This window comes from Asparagus officinalis, chromosome 3 (assembly GCF_001876935.1).
Source record: "Asparagus officinalis chromosome 3, Aspof.V1, whole genome shotgun sequence".
Classification (NCBI taxonomy): Eukaryota; Viridiplantae; Streptophyta; class Magnoliopsida; order Asparagales; family Asparagaceae; genus Asparagus; species Asparagus officinalis.
The window spans coordinates 33,429,945-33,450,187 of record NC_033796.1 but is presented as its reverse complement, the minus strand read 5'-3'; the positions used below and the strand labels follow the sequence as shown (position 1 = coordinate 33,450,187).

Genomic DNA, 20,243 nt, shown 5'->3' with positions numbered 1-20,243 from the left:
CATGTACATTTGACAGATATAACATGTGATTTTTGGTCACTTATTTGCATATATTATTTAACATGTACATTTGACAGATATAACATGTGATTTTTGGTCACTTATTTGCATATATCAAAATATTTCTAATAAATGTACATTTGACAGATATAACATGTGATTTTTGGTCACTTATTTGCATATATCAAAATATTTCTAATAAATGTACGGGTTGGTGTACTTGTTGAACATGTTAACTTTCATTTGACTACATTAACTTTGAGATGAACACGTACCTGTTGACATGTTTGTATTTCCTGTTAACATTGAAGTAAACATGTACCTTTTCATTTGACTACGTTAACTTTAAGCTGAATATGTTGGCTTTCAACTGTACACGTTGACTTTCAAATTCTGTGGACTTTAAAGTGAAGATGTTAACTTTCAGCTGAATATATTAAATTTAAGCTAAAAGTGTTGACTTTAATCTGAACATGTTAACTTTTACATGAACATGTTAACTCTCATCTGTATATGTTAACTTTCAGGTGTATATGTTAACGTTTAGGTTTATATGCTAGCGTTCACGTGAACATGTTAACTCTCATCTGTATATGTTAACTTTCATCTGCATATGTTAACTTTCTTACGAACATGTTATATTTCATCTTTGCACGCTAACTACCAATTGAATATGTTAACTTTCAGCATAATATGTTAATTTTCATTGTTACATATCAACTTCTTTATAACATGATAACATGCAACTAAATATTATAACTTGTCAAATGTACATGCTAAGTATTAGCTTTTCCTATTGACATTCAAGTAAACATGTAGCTTTTCCTAATGATCTCTTCGTCTTCAACGGGGGATTTTTTAACACAAAAATATAGCTTTCATTAATAGTAGAAAATTACATGGTTTTGCCTCCTGTGGACTAAAACAACAAATATATCATGAAGTGAGACACCCCTCACTTGAACAAAATTATATCTAACCTTCATAACAATAACAACAGACTTTTGAGCTATTTTCATGGAGCTCCTGAAGAAACAACCAGACTGATACAAAGGAAAGAAAGTTCCTGATTTCATCACTATCATACAAAAACCAAGTCTCCCAAAATGAAACAATCCAATTTGGAAATCATAGCCTCGAACCACATGCACCTCTGCCAAAGAATTAAACGGAAGCCCTTTTACCATGTGTACCCAAATTTGAGTGTATACAAGCATCATCAAAGGCATCAGAGCCATGTCAATCAGCCACTGCTGCAGAAATACCACAACCACCAGCAGAAAACTAAACCGAAACCCATGAATCAAGTCCCTTACGTGTATCTGAAAGCCACCATCAGGTTCCCAAAATGAGTATGCAAGAACGACACAAAACCACCACCAAAACATGGCATGGCAACATAAATCCAACACCATACAAATAGGAAGCACCAAAACTCTTTTTCCAGGCCCATACCCATGCTCAGATTGCTTATGTGTTGCTGCTATAGTAATTTTTATAAAACTTGGTTTGCCCTTATCCAGAGCAAAGTGGACCGATCCTCTACAGGATACACATAGATATCTGATTCAATATGAACACCACAACTCCTTCCACAACCAAAAGGACTGGAACCAAGAAGTAAAGCCAGAAAAACCGTGTAGAGGGGCAACTGAAAGTGCAAGAAAAGAGACTAAAAACATAGATGTGCACCTTAACAACATGTTGCATAACATAATATGCCTCTGCAGTTATCATCTGTGAATTGAGGAAGAGCCTTTACGGGCTCTGAGCTGGACTTTGAGGGGACCGTTAGGGTGCCTCTTGTTCCTTTGGGAATTCTTGGGTTGCTAGTAAAATGTGTCATCCGAGTTATGGCCTTGAAGGGTGGTGGGTTCCACATTAAGCTCTTCTCCCTCAGAAACATAGAATTGAAGGGGAAGGGGATTCCTGCCGATGATTCTCCTTAAGGCCTCGCGTCGAACACCTGTAGAGCGTTTGCAGTCTCCCAATTTGGACTCCAATAAATACGATGAGGTCGTACCCATGACCACGGATTCGACGATCTCTTCGTCTTCGACGAGGATTGTTGAAATACCGCCGTTAGGTTTCTCGCAGGCGACGGCGTTAGGTTTCTCGCAGGCGACGGCGGCGTCGACCATGAGAGGGCAAGGAGGAGGAGGAGGAGGGTATCTCTGTTGCTGCTGGCTCTGTTGTTGATTCTCCTCTTTGTCATCGGAGCTGGATACACTGGATTAAACGAAAGCGATGCCGAAGAAAGAGAGGAGATAGACTAGGGAGGCAACAAGGGAGACAATGAAGAGGATCTCGACGAACCCGACGACGTGCAGGTGGAGGTGTGGATCTTTTCGCGCCACCGGCGCATGAGGAAGAAGAGAGAGGTCATGAAAAGGAAGGAGAAGAGGAGATTCGTGTGGCGAATGGGGAGAGGGAGGGTGTCAGAGGCCTGGATCTTGGGGTCGACCTTTGCGGAGGTATCCGCCATGGCGGTGGACGGGTATCTCTAGCAGACAAGTTTGAGCGTGAGAAGAGAGAGGAGAGAGAGAGGGCAGACAAGAAATAGGTTAATGACAGTTTTGTGTTTTGAACAAATGTTTGTCACTGTGCTATGTTGGAAAGCTAAATAGAGGCTGAAACACAAGTATTTCATGTATTGGGGGCTTTGTCACATAAAAAATAATACGAGGGGCCTAGTCACAATAGCTTTATTTTTTGGGGCATTGACACATTTTCCCCTAGTTTTTAATATAATAGATACAATTTTACCCTGGTAAATACATAAAATAAATTCATACCCACTCGGTGTTTATTTCGGTACTTGTATAGGGGAAAATAACTATGGATACGACAATATACTTTTATAACACCGGTTCATTTGGGCCATCCGCGGGCGTGATTTATTTATTATTATTATTTGTTTTAGGAGCCACTTTTAAAGTTTTTAACCCTGGTGCAGCGATCTGGGGAGCGGGGGCCTATAAATCCCCTCCCACCAGAATTTCTATTTTTCCCACCACAATTGGGACGCCATCTTAACCCTATTTACTTTTCCCGCCTTTTCCCCCCTGTCTTAATCGATTCTGCCCAAAATTAGGGTTCCAGAATCCCCCCAAAACCCCTCAAAATCCACAAAGCGATGGATCTATCGAAGGAAGAGGGCGTCGTTGTCGAGATCGGGAACGAAATCTCGCCTCCCTCGGCGAAGCCAGCGAAGAGATGCATCCAATCGAAGCTCTCTTGGCACAAGCCTCGAGCTGAGAAAGGGAAGAGCTTGGTGATCGAGGAGGAGAAAGAGGAGAAAGAGAAGTGTGATGAAATCGAAGGAGACGGGAAGAAAAAGGGGAAATCTCGACCTAGAACTCCAAAAAGGGTATAATTTTAGGTTGCTTAATGGTTAGGGTTTTTGTAATTGGTCTAAATTTCTTGTTTTGCCCCTTTTTTGGCAATGTACTTTAGCTAGTTGAATTTAATACGTGTTTTGTCAGTTGAAAGCGTAGGTTTTTAAAATTTGCTTTCTTGTTCTTTAGGAGTTACAATCTTCCCAATTGAAGCTCCCATGGCGTGGTCCTCCAGATGATGAGGCAAATGTTATAGTAACTCAGGAGGAGATAAAGGAGTCTCAAGAAAGCAAGGATGAAGAAATGAAGCGTGAGGAAATCGAGGGAGATGCAAGAAAGAAGGGGAAATCTCGGGCCAGAACTCCTATAAAGGTATAATATTTGGTCGATTTGATGGTTACTGTTTTTATTTGCTTAATGAGTCCGGTTTTGTGCTGCTTTTTCGGCAATGTATTTTAAGAATTGATTTTTTTTCTCTGTAAAAAAAAGGAAATCTATATTTTAGAACGTCTGTAGTCTGTTACACCTTAGGGTTTTTAACTTTCCTCTATTTTTTTTGGTTTCTTTAGGAATTGAAATATTCTCAATCAAAGCTCCCATGGCGTAATCCTCCAGACGATGAGGAAATGGTTACGGTAACTCAGGAGGAGGTAAATGAGTCTCAAGAAAGCAAGGATGAACGAATGAACAAAGGGAATAAGAGGAAATCTCTACCTAGAACTCCACAAAAGGTACAGCTTGAACTGGAATATTCACAATTTGTTCTATTTTGGGTTAACTTATGTGTGTTGGCATAATTTATTTTGGCTTAGTCTATGTTTGTTTCGACATCTTTTTACAATGCCCTTTAGAGACATTTTTGTTTACTGGGACTTAAAGTTGATTAAGATGATGTAGTGATTTCTAAATCAATCAATTATTCTAATTTTCTTGTTACTTCAACTTGAATACATGATTGGGCTTTTATATTGGTTTATGCATTTAAGATTTGGCATTGTGTCAGTTGAAATCTTTTAAAGATGCACAAGACAATGGTTGGAAGATTTTGTTTGACCTAATTAATGCAACACCACCCAGTGGCGGATCCAGAAAAATTTTCTTTTTTTGTGTGTGGGGGGGGGGCGGGGGGGACATTGACCCGTTTACTTACAAATAAAAAAATAACATTATAAAACTATGGTATGCAATGGGAATGCACTCAATACATTTAATTGTTTGAAATTTAAATGCACTTTTACTTTCAATGGGTTAATTCAATTGTAATTGATTTTTTAGTGTTTTTAGTTAGTTTGGGCTTTGGGTGCAATTTTTAAAATTAAAGGGGGGTGGGGGGCGAGAATGAAAGTTACATGCAAATTTGTAACTGTTTAGGGGTGCTTCACCCTTAGAATGATAATATATCCGCCCATGTTGATATCTTTCCACTCCTAGGTTATTTTGTTGGCGCACACCCACCGCAACCCGATACCGATCTTTGGCCACCAATCGATGTTTCTATGCAGAAGCATCACCGGATCATCCAATTAGATCTCTTCTTCTTTGTAGATCAAGCGATTATTTGGCGATGCGGAAACTCTAAGAAACCTATGTTCGAACTCAAGAGAATAGCAATTTACCGTAAAAAATTAAACAAGAGAGAGACGACGCATAAGATTTATGTGGTTCGACAATCGTCTACATCCACATATAGAGATTTGAGTCTTCTTAATATCAAAGATTGCAAAAAATCCCTTTTTGGTGTTCTTGATGAACCAACTAGAAATCCTCTCTCAATCTCACCGAAAAAGATCTTTCAAATCCTATATTTCTCTCCTTAGTTTCTCTCAATCTCTCTCTTACAATATGCATTTCTCCTTGGCTTTTCTTCTCTTAAAACCCTAGATGTGGTAGAGTCTATTTAAAGGATCTAAAAACGGATACATAAACCAATAAGAACTATAACCTGAATAGAATTCCAAAGAAAAGAAATCTACTTGTAACCAGTCTAACCTAGCCGGTCCGACTGGTCGGTATACCAACAGGGTTCCTAACTGGTCCAACCTACTGGTCTAGCTGCCACTTTTGATGTTTTCACCCCATTTCATCTCCTGCTTCGATTCCAACACTTCTGATGTTTTTTGGGCTGAAATATAAGGCTATTTCCCAACATATTTGATATTTATAAAGCGTCTCTTCAATCACAAACCCTGGCAAAAAAAAAAAAACACTATATGTAGATTTTTGCTTAATTGTCTGGCACAATTTTCTTTTACCCTCAAATTATTAATAGTTCTTTGCTGTTGCGGCCGGTGCCCATTTGCGTGCGTGTGAACCACCTTCAAAGGGAATAAAGGAAAAGATGCCTCTCGGGGCATCTGAAAATCATTGGAGCCGTATGAAGGGAAACTCTCACGTAAAGTTTTTTTTGGGGGTGGGGGGGAGCCCGACAGGGTCCCCTCACTTTTTCTACATGCAACCTAGTGTTCCTCCCCCGGATGAGAAAGTTTATGATGTGCCGGGGCAAGTCTCTTCTTTCTGTCTATAGTAGTGCAATGACGGGCTCAAATAAGATAGGATTGTGTGTGCTAGGCCCTTTGGGTGTCCATGTTTTTGGCCGAGTTCTCCATAGCGTAGGCCCCTATGTTACATGGCCGAAATATTTTGTTTGTTATGTTCCACCGCTGTTACGCCAGAAATCCAGGATTTGGGAGCTTAAGTGCGCTTTCTTATACAATCACTTGATTTGCAAGTGTCCATGTACATTCTCTTAGTCAAACGAATACTTCCAACCATTCTTTCTGCAAAGAACTGCATTCATTTTGACCAAACCGATACTTTTGACGACTATAAACGACAAAAAGTTAATTCTGTATGTTTTGATAATTTGATTCAAGTGGTCAGTGCTTGCATGAATAAAACTTGAGGTTCATATATTACATTCATACATGAATGTGTTTTAGTCACATATCATGGCATGCATAAACTTGTCCCTTTTCTTGGTCATCCAGAACTTTACCTATATGATTCGTTGAGATTCATGCGCATCATAACTTGTTTTGGCTTTTGCCACTCACATGTTGCTACTTTTGCCCCTTATGAATCTGTGAACACATATCTATGCCTGGAGGACCTGATTTTTTTTCAATTTTTCTTTCAGTCTCCTGCAAAGAGGAAAGAACGTAGATCAAGCATGAGGAACAAAGGTCGGTCAGCTATATTATTTTCTTCTTAAATGGACTGTTTCTACAAATGTGTTCCTTTTCACAATATAAAGTCTTATTTTCTCAGCCCACTTGAAAAATTAAAAAATATATATGAGAAAATGCTGAACCCACAGAAATATAAGTTAAAGTTAACCAGACTAAGATATGTAATGACAACTCTGAATTTCCTACCAAATGTTATATTTGTTTAAAAGCTGTCTAGGGAATTGCATGCTTTGTTTTTTGAGCAAGTTTTACATTATTCTTTACTCTACGTTTTTGCATCACTCTGTTTGACAAGTTAATTGTTTGGCATCTGTTGAGCTACTTGCTAACTTCCTGTTGACTCGCTCCAGTAAGTGGCATCCGGTTTTGGATCATTCCCATGTAAACTACTTATTTTAAACAATAAAGAGAGTACCACAAGGAAACTTACTTTTATGTATTCTACTAATCATAAGCACTATTAATGAGCAATGAATTCAGCAAACTAGGTATCAGTGGCTTACACTGTTATAGATTGTTGTTCAACTGTAGAGTCATGACTAAATTTTTACAGAGGTTTGACCAAAATAATCTCACTGAGTTATCTTATTTCTGTCATTAAGAAGTAATACTAAATAACAAGATCTTCCATTATTTTGGAGTATCAAGGAATAGACACCAGAACAATGTCTGAGCTGAATAGTTTTAAGTTGTTGAACCCAAAAAAGAAAAAAGAAAGAAAAAAGAAAAAAAAGAGTAATCCTAAACAAAACTTTTCAGTCACTAAGTGTCCATCTATTCGTCATTTTATGGCAGCAGTGCATATGTGACATTCAGCCCTTTAAAGTTTGTTTATGGTTCAATTTCAAAATCTATGTTATGCTTACTTGACTCTATAAATGTGGTAATATCTTCCTCTATATTGGTCTATATAATAATATTGTACCATACCCATTAGATATCGTTCTGTAACTTAGTTATGCTACATTTTCGAAGGTAGCAAGAACTGTTATCAGTTGAGAAATGAACAGACTGGGGAGGACACACCTAAGACATCTCCAACTTCTCGGGAGATCGAACAAGGCGGATCAAGTTCCAAGAAGAGTTTAAATAATAAGAGATATGATGCTATTAGTGATATTGACGGCCCAAAATTGAGTGTACGCCGCCCATTGACTGATCTCTGGTTGGAGGCAAAGATGTCGGCAGAGGTATTCCTTGTATAGCATTGATTTAAAATATAAATTTTCGATTTTGACATCTCATTCATCTTTGGTACAAATGCTGTTTCATTGAAAATTAACCCTTAATTAAGCCTACCTGAATACAAGGATTTATGCAGCTGGCCCTAAAGGGTTGGGACAAAGGCTTTGTATTTGTGACATGCGCTTCATAAGCTGAACTATTTTCTAGCAATTTAATTTGATCAGGATGATTTAATTCATCTGCTTAATTATCTTGGATCTTGATAAGTAATGCCAGATGTGTTGGTACATTGTTTTTCATATTTCGATAAATCTGATGAAAAAAAAAGAAAAAAAGAAATCAAACTGATTGATACTTTGACTTTGATACATAATACAAACTCAAACTAATTATTGTGCATGTAATGGATTATTATAGACTTACTTAATCTTGTGAGATACTTACAGAATAGATGTTACCATTGATGGTTGATATAATTTCCACTGTAAATGTGATCTACATCTACAAAATACTACATAAACCAATATCTAGAACTTATCATAAAGATGAAGCCATTGTTTTGCTAGTTCATGGAAATAATCTAATGTTTTTTCACATGGAGTCAAAGAAGAAAATCAGGAAAGGTTAACACCTTTAGCCTCCCACCATGCACAGCAATGCATCCACACCAATTGCTAAAATCATGAAATGCCATCAAAATAAGAATCCATTTATGGAGAATATCTATACTGCCAAAGAAAAAGGGGAAAAAGAGGAAAAATACTGTATGTCTGTGCGCGTACCTTTCCCATACAATATCTATAATACGGAAATGAAAGGTTAAATGTATAAGAACTTGGACATGGTTATATGTGTTTTAATTACTTAAGGCAATGCGAAAGGTATGAATATTAAAATGAATCTTTGAAAGAGACTTGCTGTCTTGAAGGGTGCAAATAGGCCAAAATTTCTCATATGTTTCAATTGATTGATAACAAGATTGCCACCAATCCGTGGACAGGTGATCTCAGGTTGATCTATATACCTTGGTCAGCTGTCTGTTGAGCTTTCTCAACATTGAGTTATGCTCCATAACTAGCCCCATTTTAATGAAAAGTCACAATTGATGATGCTTCTGGCAGTAGCAGAACCCAACAATTATTTTACTGGCATAAATGTGCGTAATATGCATGCACTTCGTTGAGAGTAATCTCTAATGACACAATTGAATGGTGGATTTGTCATTAACTGCCCATAGCTTCTAGACCATTTACTTTTTTAATATTCGTGCATAGTTATTGCACATTTTGCATATTCCTTTCATTCTTTCACAATAGATATTGCTCATTTGCATATTCCTTCTCTTTCTTTCCCCAATATTTAAGCCACTGAATTTGAAAGTGTGACAACTGTTGGATGTTTGTTAACTCTTTTTCTAAATAGTAAACAAGTGTGTATGTGATGCATATCTAGCTCCTTTCACCCATAACGGTGAAAACATTTATTGACTCGATTTTATTAACATACGGAATTTCATTACATCCAGAATGTTGGCACAAGTGGAAATTATTTCAGTGGACTTCTTAAAGCATCATTTTATCAGTCAAGTTTCCACTAATAGTAATTATTGCATTAATGATTTGATGAAAGATCTAAGCGTCTTCGTTGACTGTGTCTTCTGCATGACACACATGCTTCATACTATTAAGGGCAATAATGGTGCAAACCCTTGTCAAGATAAGTTTTTGTTACCTTGTGATTTCATTACAGTAGATTTGTCCCAATGATCACACATCATGATCTACCTTTCCATATTTATTTTGTGCAATGAGCATACTGTGTACTTCTCAAGGTAATTTGGGTTAGGAAATCCTATCGCTTGTAGGATCAATTTGCTATAGTGGCCTTGCTATATACCTTCCAGTTTCCTGGGGCACCAACAATTTCACCTACACAGTCAGTACTTACTTACCACTACATTTGTGTTGGATAATTATATTAACTGCTTTTGCTTTTTTTATCAGGAAAATTTGCGTTTATCTGCAGGCAAGCAAACACATCCATTTTTTGCTTCTCGAAAAACAAAGAGATCACATGAGTCTCATGAAAAAAAAGTGGAGATGAGATGCTGGTCTGGACTCGATGGAGATTACACTGTTTCTTGTCCTCCTGTTCATGTATTTGACACATTGGAGGTGCCAAACAACTTTCTTATCTATTGATAATATTATTATATGGTTACCATTGCAATGTTCATGTATAAAAGATTATGATGTGGTGTTGTTCTTTTGCTGTCTATAGGATAACATTGCTTCATTTGACTGGAAGAATTGGGAGTTTACAGAAACTTTTCTTTCTGATTTGAGCTGTTATCGTGCAATAGAAAAAGCTTCATCAGTTTTTGATGGTTCTGTCAAGCCCTTAATATTGGATAATAATAATCATGAAAGAATGGATCTGAATCTTTTACCAGATCAAGTACATGGTAGGCCATTGTCCACCAGTTCAATAAAACCCACGTCTATAGACTGGCAGCGATTTAATGTGGTAAAATTTCCATAATTCCCAACTGGATAATCTTTTGGAAATTTCTATGCTATGACAAACCATCTCATGTGACTATTTTCTTCTCTTCAAATGTGTTTCTTTAGCAGGCCCCTTTTAGCAGTGAACATACTTTGTCACAGGAAAATTGTTCTGTTGATAACTTGGAGAATAAGCAGCAGGATAAGTCACTAACGGAAAGGTTAGAAAGTTCTGAAACTTATAGTATCATTCTCTTGGAGAGGAAGATTTATTGTATCATTTTATAAGATCTGTTTAAGTTTGTACAGCAATAAGATAAGATTCTGATTGTTGAAGGCTTCACGGCATTCTTTTGATAGTGTGCTGTAGTTCAGATATTCGATACGGTTTCTAAATTCCTAGGAGAGAAATGGTGGTCAGATTTATTTATTATTTGCATAACCTTGTTTTTTTCATTTTCAGGTGACTTCCAAATTCCAATAAGTTAGCTTGTAGATCAAATCTTGCTCTTTCGTTGACAAATAAACCAATGTTATTAAAAAAACGCACACGCATGCGCACACGATGATATCTGAACTTCACAAAAGCTAGTTAAATGTGTTGCTATTTCATTATAAGAACTGAAACTAATTTAGTGAGATCAAATGAAGCGAGTAATGAAATAAAACAAGCAGTAGAAATCATGTCAATGAAATCTCAGTAATTTGCTTGACAATTAGAAAAAGATTAGCTATAATGTTGCATTTGATGCCTGCCTGGTATATTTTGCCATTAAATATGTTTTAAATTGAGCTGTTATCACAGTTTGGGAACTTGCAATATTAATTTAGAGTTTGGTTTGGAATGTAGTTTGAGTATCTAATCTCTTCCTTTTTCTCTCTCTACATCCACGCACCCAAACACACGGAGACATAATTGAAGAAGTTAACGAAATGAGGAACTTGAATATAAAATATGTCCAATTGATTGTTTGCGGAAGTTTCTTCCTTTCCCTTTCATCTGAGTGGATAACTTTGAGTTGATAATTTAAGTCATTCCCCTTTTTGGTTTACTGAAGTGGGGTAGTATGTGTGGGTTACATAGAAATTTGGATTTTGATGTGTAATTTCCTGATGAAGCAATTGTTGAAATGTTCCTGACAGCCATTTTTACTTGAGCAAATTTAGAAGGAATATTAAATTGTTCCATCATTGTCCTAAAAGTGGCATTTATCCTCTAGGTTGACATCATATTATCAACGCATCAGCTATTGGCCTGAGTGTAGCTTATGGACCAACAAGTACCAACCAGAAAATGCCTTAGAGGTCAGTCATTTTTTACTCCTTTCCTTGTCCTGCACGAAATCCTGGTAAATATTCATTGTATTAACCAAGATGTGATTTCCTTTTCTTCTGCTCGCATGATTGTTTGCTGTAAATGTGGCCTTGGATGTAGTTTTCTCAGTATCTTCTTCACTATTGTAAGATATCTGATTGATTCTGCAGGTGTGCGGAAATAGGGAATCTGTCAGGTTGCTTAATGAATGGCTCAAGTCATGGAATGAAAGAGTTCTTCAGACTAGCACTAAGAAAAATCTTTTGGAACATTGTGACCCTGAAGACAGTGAAGATAGTATGTATGAAATTGAATCAGACATGGATGATGAAGCAATACACAAAAATGTGCTTTTAATAACTGGACCAATTGGGGTATGCGAAACTAGACGGATCAATTTCTCTTATATAATTCTTTAGATCTATTGTTGACATGACTCTTCTTTATGAATTAACTTTAAAAATAGACAAAATGCACATGTTTCATGTTCTTTATTGCTTTCTTTTGAGCAAACCATATTGCCAATTTTTTCTGCCTGAGTATAGTATCTGGCATGATTAATTTTCCCCCCTCTCATTTTCGAGGTTGGTTCCTCTTCATATATAGGAAATGGATTGTTCTTGGATTGGTTGGAGTTGATTAGTTTGGGTTGATGACATCTTGAAAACAGTCGTCTTCTTTCAATTTTTGGATGCCTATCAAATTGCTAATTTCACTTTTTCTCAATGCATAGTCTGAAAGTTTTCATGTGCTGCCAATTTTCAAAATTTTGATAATAGACTACCGTCTCAACCTGAATAGTCAAAGGCTCCAAGTTAACATGAGCTCTGCATTAAGCAAGCATTGGACTAATAATATACAGTTGACAGTTGGATGTAGCACATAAGACTGCAGTACAAAATCTGGAAGAAGCATGTTATGGGGAATCAGCTTAGTTAAAATATAGGCAAATTTTGTTTAAAAACTTAACAGTAACCAAGATGCGCAATTTCTTTGTGGAACTTCAATTGAACAAACTGGGTAGCAATTTGTTTTGGAGAAGTGAACAAACAAGGAAAGAGGTGGTCAAGGTGAATAATGTATCCGCGAGGTTTCAGGGTGGGGTTGCTGGACTAGACTGAAGGACCTTTGTATAGCATAGAGTCAAGTGCATGGTTGAACTATTTACACACTATAGGCTGCTAAATATAACAGTATATAGGAAAATTAAATGTGCAATGGCTTTGAAGATGATTACATGAATGAGAATATCCAAATTAGGTATAGAAGGATTAAGTTTTATAGTTAAACTTAAAGCATTCTTTGTGTTGTCCATTTTGGACCAGGAAGCTAGAAAAGACATCAGTGTGTAAGTGAACCTTCTTTTAGTCAACAAGCTGATAGTCTAGCACGGGATAGCTTAACATCAGGTTGGCTGGTGGCAAAATTTGGCCATCCTTCTATTGCAGATTTTTTGACTAGGACCTATGCCATAATCAGATTTAGAAGGTCTTGAAGAGCACTCTCAGCCCTTTTCCTAGAAAAGAATCCGCTGTCCACCTTTTAGTTCAAATCTGCTTCATGAACTGAATTTATCATTGTTATGTAGTAGCTATGGGCTACTATTCTGGTGGATTGCACCATGCCATACAGAGAACGGTTAGTTTCTATATGCAACAGTGGACTGGTAATTGTGATACTGATAAAGTTCAGTTTTGCTTCTATCAATATACTTCTGCTTCTCTCACTCTTGCTCGCTCGCTTTTATCAATAAGAGTTTAACGAAACAAACTCAAAGTACAAAGGAGAAAAAGCCTTTTCTTCTCTTTCTGAAATTCTTGTAGCCATTTTGATAACTCGCATTTGAGTTTTAATTTGTTTCCTTTCTCCTTCAAGAAATATTACCTTTCTGGCTAACATAAGCCATCATGCTTAAGCAATTCGACAGGCATGTCATTTTTGTACAGTTCTTGATCTGAAAATTTATTGAATAATTACTTATCTGAAATGATTCCATGAAGGAATTTAAGTACCTAATAAGCATTACTAAGTGTACTTGTCTTTTGAGAATGCAGAGCGGAAAATCTGCTGCTGTATATGCCTGTGCGAAAGAGCAAGGCTTCGAAGTAATTGAGGTACTCTACTCTGGAATTTTTTTCTTGTTTTTTTCATCATCAGCTTTAAGTTTTATTTTTTGGAACTATGGTTGATAGTTTTTATCATGGTACATCTCACAAGTATTGCTGAAGAAGCCTTCTCCTGGATGATGGGAAGAATAAAAACTAAAATGGAACTAAATATTTTCAATTGGAGATGTGCTACATAGGCTGAGAGTAATTTAAGATGATCCACCTAATTTGTTGGAGCAAGGTGTTCGCTAGACCTATCAAAGGGATGGCTAGCTTGGTTCATGTTATTTTCAGACTTAGATAGTTTGCTGTTAATGCTTCTGCCTTCTATAGTATTTGCTATCACTATTCGATTCCAAGATTAAATCAGAAAAACGTGCCATCACTATTCTTTTACAAGATTAAATATTGAAAGTTATGAACCAAAGTTCAATTAGTAACTCGCAACTTCCAGCGATCTCATCCTCTAGGGTGAGACCCTTTGATGGTTTCAAGAAAAAGTTTGATTGATGCAGCGGCACAGACTTTAAGATAGTACAGGGGCAACCTAGCTCCAAGAAAATGCACCGTACTAAATTGATGAACTTGATAATCTCATTATCAAGACTATTGCTCTATTGCGGGTTTTTCTGCCTGTTATAGCTAAGCTTGTGCCTTTAATCGGCTCCAACTTGGTGCATATCTAAAGAGAACTGTAAAAGGAAAATAGTGTTGCGCAAATTCCCCAACTTTTGGCCTATAAAAAGGACCCTCAACCTAGGGATTGTTAGAATATAAAAGTTTTGCTGGCGCTTGCCACAAGTAGGGAATTTGGTTGATGGTGCCTACTTTAAACTGCAAAAGTTGTTTATGTAGTATTTGCAAGGAAGTTATGATTATGCACGACTCATGTTCCGAAGAAGTGCTAGAAAGAAATGGATTTACTAGTGGCACGAGTTAATGCTTTAGGAAATCACACTTCTTCACATCCTTAACTGCTGCCAGCCATATTGTCACAGACGGACTTTGTATTCTTTACCTTTTATGCTCTTGAACCCTTTGCCTCAAAAGGCTTCATTACGTTTTCATTTGTTGTACATGAATATATCCCGTTCTTTTAGGCAGCTGTTTACAAATTTTGCCAATTTTCTTTCTCATAAATGTTAGTTTTTCTTCATGCCCAACCAAATACTCTTCCGCCACAATGCTCTCTAAACTGCAGAAAGTAATATTTTCGATTTATCTTGTCTTTTCCTTCAACATATACCTGATAGTGTAAGTGTTGGGTCTTGCTAATCCAGCTTAATATTATGTGTTACCTCTTATTATAATTCATGCCTACATTTTCTGCACACGCATAAATTTTCACATTTCTATGGAGAATGGAAACTCGTCCGCTACGTTGTCATGTTTATGTTGGAAATAATACTTCTGTTTGTGAATTTACAAATCGTAGTTATAGTTCCAGAAGCTAATGATAAGGAGGTTAGCACTGGGGAGCTTGGAGACTGACATGTTCCTTCCATATAGAAGACTATGGTCTATGGATGACATCATAGACATGTAGGTTAACAGCAAAATCAGGATAATTCATATTGCCAACAAGCTGACCATTGCTATGCTAATTTTCGTATATCTTTTCTGTCAACTCTGTGGAGCTTAACAAATTCTTTAAATCTTCCGATTTCAATAACATTGAATGTTGCAATTGCTCTCTCTCTCTCTCTCTCTCTCTCTCTCTCGTGGGAGCTATGTACGCTTTATTTTAGGTAACTATCTGTTTCTCTAATCATAATTTTAGATCATTTGATTTCAGTAACATCTTAATCATCACAATGACTATTCCATTTTCTGATTCTAATTTTGAGAGCTTTTTATGCTTCTTTTAGGTGAACACATCTGATGTTAGAAATGGAACTCACATGAAGCAGGTGTTTGGACAGGCTGTGGACTCACATGCACTAAACAAATGGTTCTTAACTAACTTTTCAGTACTATCTTAACATACTTTTTACAAGTAATGCTATTTAACATGACAGAGTTTCAACTGCATAAAATTCTCATATATGATCTCTAATTAGTGTCATTAACTCATAAATTTTTGAAAATAGTTGTATTATGCTCTGATATTTAAATAGATTTAAAAGTATAAATTATATAAAAGTAGAATTATATGGTTTATGTGGAAGAACATAGCTACTACCAATTATGATGCATACATTTTCATTTGAGACTGCTATAGAGGTGAGTTAACCACTAATGATGGGAATAAAATGTAAAGGATGCATTGAGGGAACTAAAGTCCTGAGTAAATGGAGCCGGTTAATTAAGGCTGCCTGTCTGTATCAGCAGCCATAGCTATTGTGTCTCTTCCATCCTGGGGATTGCAAATCCCATTCTTAAGCTTGAATGTCCTTGGTTCTATATGAGTAACTTGTTAATTCTATTAGGTCACTTTCCAGATAACGGTGAGGCTCTCCATATTTCATAACTTCTTTGGCCATAAATCATTACCAATTTGAGGGTTTATATCAGGTTGATAGCCTGCAATAAAGTTTTGTGAAACGATATGTGGGGCCTTGCGTTTCATGAGCTGCAAAGTGTCAGGAATATATTTTTTTTATATTGGTGATAGTTGATAATTCTTTCTTGTCTTATATCGTAGCTAGAGATTTGCTCTTCTCATGTGGAGTCATACTGTCTCTGAATTTTCCTTGCTTCATCTGGTCTTTAAGAATATGTTTCTTCTCATAGACCTTAGGTAACCATCATTTCCCTCGAAGGCCCATTCATATATCCTATGTTTTTCTAGATGTCTTGCAACTATGTACTTGTATAAAGCTCCTTACCTAAATTTGGCAGTGTCGTGACAGATATATATTGACAACATGTGCTTCAGCCTTGTATGATGCGTACACCAGTGATATTAATTTGCAGGACGCCTACACCCATTTGCAAGTGTCAATAAATTACTAATGGTTGGGATGTTTTTGCATATATTCATGTATTCAGAACAATATATATTTTTTAATTTCTCTGTTTATTTACCTTCTTTATAATATCTGGCTCCCTTGCCCAATCACTTGCTCACTGGGCTAAACTTAACATCCTACAAGCTGTAGATCATGACCTTTATTGAAAATAATCACCATAGGATATATCGTCTCAAAAAATATTGACATGATTGAACTGCATAATTTCTTTTAGGTCTGCTGAGGATCCAAATGGTCCAAGAAATGGTTCAATTGAAATTGTTTCAGGATCATCCAAGCAAGAAGCAACTCACGCAAAAATCTCTTGGAATGCTTCAGAGAAAATTGCCATCAGTCAAACTGCAAACAAAAGTCTAATTCTTTTTGAGGATGTGGATACTGTTTTTGATGAGGATCGTGGGTTTATTGCTTCCGTTCTTCAATTGGTGGAAACAGCAAAACGCCCCATTATACTAACCAGCAACTGTGAGTTTAAAATTCAATATTAAGTATTTCAATCTTTTAACCATTATTGATTTTCTTTTTAGTCATATGCAGATAGGAAGCCTGTGTTACCACAACTTCTGGACCGTTTTGTCTTGGATTTTAATTTTCCAACGTCAGACGAGTTGCTTTCTCATCTATACATGGTAAGATTTCTGTTCAATACTAAGTTTTTAATTTATTTATACAGGATTCTTTCCTGAGCACCTTGAATTAGACTTGCCACTTAAAATGACTTGTTCCGAGTTTTTCTACAGATTTGTGCTTCCGAGAAGGCTCATGTTTCCTCCGATATGCTAGAGTATTTAGTCAGATGCTGTCTTGGTGATATTCGTAAAACTCTTATGCTTCTTCAGTTCTGGTGCCAAGGCAAGGGGCCACAGACAGGTACGGAACTTGCGATGTCATACTCACACATACACATACATCCATATACATATACATTTACATATACATACTGGTGTTTATATTTTATTGTCATTTACTGTTAAAATGTTCTTTCATGAGTTAGCCACAATACATCTGCTTGCCTGTTAATGAACCCTATTGGACCAGAATCTCTTGGCTCGGAGCTTCATATTATCTTTTTACCTGATGTAAAAGTGAAGGCTAAATCACACAACTTGCGCAGATAATTCCTGTAACTCTTGAATTCATTTATTAATAGCTGTAAGGAAGAAGGCCTGCTTGCTATTTGTTATTGATTCATATCAGTTGGATAGCTGTTCAAAGGTTCTTGAAATTGCATGAGTTTTAAAGCAGCTCGAAAGATATGCATTGTCCAACATCTTGCCTATTTATTGTCTTTGACCTTTAAATCAATATGACAATAAGTACATCGTGTGGGCTTATTTTGTTATGTTCATTTGCTTTTCTCCTCCTGAGGATTCTCAGAGGGAATTGTGTTATCAGTCAAACCTTTTTTAATTGAGGGGAAAAGGCTTGTGTGGTGGTTATGGCGGCGAATCTAATGTCCTTTGCATTATAATACTCCAGTTTTCTTTTACTATCACTCAAAATTTCATGATTATTTTTGTTTTCCTTTTTTTTTTGTCAATCCTGGGTAACTTTTAGTTAATTCTACATTTTCCTTTACTATTCAGAAAGAAGTGCACGAGTCAGCTACAGTCCCATGGGATTTGATATCAATGCTGCATACTCGATAGTTCCAAGGCTGGTTCCTTGGGAATTACCATGCAAGCTATCGGAAAAAGTGGGAGACGAGATCAATAAAACAGCTTTTATGGTGGAAGAAAATCTGCAACGGATGGAGGTAGTGCCACAAGAGCTTACCCCAATGACCCCAATGAAAATGATTGACCTTCACCTGAGCAGTGTATCTACACCTGTCAAGCCTAGGAAGAGAGCGTTGTTCAAGAGAAAATCCTCCTTTCTCGACTCTGCAGACCTTTTAGATCACAGTGATATCGAAGACTTCTGTGATGATTCAGACTCCCTAGAAAATAATGCTCAACGAACAGTTAAGCACAAGCGTGGCATTGTATTATCTTCTCAATCAGATGATGGGAGTGCTGATGAGTGTCTACAAACACAGACTGTGAATGATCACCAGATGTTAGACAAGTTGAAAGGCCCCATTTCACAGACTAGTGGAATGCTCGATCTCAATGAACTCCCCACTGATCCCATTTGTAGATATAAAAGGGGAGATATAGTTCAGCAGCCACTAGAAATTTTTGAAACTGGATCTGTTTCACATATATGTGACACATTCAAGTTACAGGATGTGTCATATGTTCCAGAATCTTCTTTTATTTTCGGGACAGAAACTAACGGGGAGGAAGATTTTCTTGCAATAACTTCCCACAATACGTGTTTTAATTTAACTGATTCTATTAGCCCAATCCATGGTCCTCCAGGAGATGCTAACAATTTGGATAGAACCACTATTGAACAAAGAAAATGTTTAGAAGATAATGCTGGGACAGCATATGACATAGATGTAGAATCAGTTAATGGCAACGAGGAGCAAGAAGATAACCAAAATGAAGATGAATCTATATCCTGTAGATACCACTTAATGGATGAGTGCAGCCGTGCTGACTTCAATATGCGATTGTTGCCAGGAATAAGTTCTCCTGAAGTTGACTTAGTTCAGGAGACTTGGACAAAACTGCGCTGCAATCGTGATGATCTAAAATTATATGTACCTGTTAACAGAAAAGATGTTCTCTCGGTAGTGAATCATGTGTCCAGACTGGCAGATTTGATATCGGAAGCCGATATAAATTTTAAAAGCTGTTATCCCCTTGTCAATGTAAGTTTTTTATATCCGAAAAAAATTCACATAGTTTTCTTTCTGGAATTTATGTTGTCATTGTTTTGAGTTTTGGCATAAATCTGGGATCTTGTAGGACATTGTGGAACCAACAATGTGGCCCTGTGCTGAACCAGATATTTGTTCCTGTTATGAGGATCAAATGGAGATGGGATCCATATATGCTCAACATGGCCTTTGTCTTTATGCAAAAAAGTTTGCAGAATTAGGATTCAATTTGGGGCATGCAATCACAATGGATTTGGCAGAGGAGATGCTAGCCTCCAGCATGAACACTGTGGCTCTAGGAAAGCTGCTTTCTAGGGGAAAGGTTTCCTGTCACCATTCAGATTTTGAAGGAAGCTTGCATATAACAAAACCAACACACAGTATCCCCAATGGAAGGTACAGTTGGTGCTTAAATTAATTTCTCTCTATTTATGTGGTACGGCTATGAGTATAAGGTGGCGGCTTATGTGTGTGTGTGTGTATATGTACCTTAAATTAAATTTCTCTCTATCTATGTGGTACGGCTATGAGTATAAGGTGGCGGCTTATGTGTGTGTGTGTATATATATATATATATATAAATTTCTCTCTATCTATGTGGTACGGCTATGAGTATAAGGTGGCGGCTTATGTGTGTGTGTGTATATATATATATATATATAAGTATCCCCAATGGAAGGTACAGTTGGTGCTTAAATTAATTTCTCTCTATTTATGTGGTACGGCTATGAGTATAAGGTGGCGGCTTATGTGTGTGTGTGTGTATATGTACCTTAAATTAAATTTCTCTCTATCTATGTGGTACGGCTATGAGTATAAGGTGGCGGCTTATGTGTGTGTGTGTATATATATATATATATATA

At 36.8% G+C, this 20,243-nt stretch overlaps 1 protein-coding gene across 2 annotated transcripts in view; it reads left to right on the top strand.

The window, feature by feature from the left end:
* LOC109833706 overlaps positions 2,933 to 20,243 on the top strand; it is a 44,892-nt gene continuing 27,581 nt past the window's right edge. Inside the window, exons 1-17 of one of the 2 annotated variants that reach the window (XM_020401486.1) lie at positions 2,933 to 3,370; positions 3,528 to 3,710; positions 3,908 to 4,069; positions 6,475 to 6,520; positions 7,502 to 7,716; positions 9,715 to 9,885; positions 9,992 to 10,237; positions 10,345 to 10,436; positions 11,436 to 11,520; positions 11,701 to 11,904; positions 13,585 to 13,644; positions 15,507 to 15,589; positions 16,825 to 17,075; positions 17,148 to 17,239; positions 17,351 to 17,480; positions 18,197 to 19,371; positions 19,469 to 19,776. In XM_020401486.1, coding sequence (XP_020257075.1) covers positions 3,137 to 3,370; positions 3,528 to 3,710; positions 3,908 to 4,069; positions 6,475 to 6,520; positions 7,502 to 7,716; positions 9,715 to 9,885; positions 9,992 to 10,237; positions 10,345 to 10,436; positions 11,436 to 11,520; positions 11,701 to 11,904; positions 13,585 to 13,644; positions 15,507 to 15,589; positions 16,825 to 17,075; positions 17,148 to 17,239; positions 17,351 to 17,480; positions 18,197 to 19,371; positions 19,469 to 19,776 — 3,737 coding nt within the window. In that variant the 5' untranslated portion in view covers positions 2,933 to 3,136. Of the gene's footprint in view, positions 3,371 to 3,527; positions 3,711 to 3,907; positions 4,070 to 6,474; positions 6,521 to 7,501; positions 7,717 to 9,714; positions 9,886 to 9,991; positions 10,238 to 10,341; positions 10,437 to 11,435; positions 11,521 to 11,700; positions 11,905 to 13,584; positions 13,645 to 15,506; positions 15,590 to 16,824; positions 17,076 to 17,147; positions 17,240 to 17,350; positions 17,481 to 18,196; positions 19,372 to 19,468; positions 19,777 to 20,243 lie in introns of both variants that reach the window. The other variant, XM_020401485.1, reaches the window with a different exon arrangement.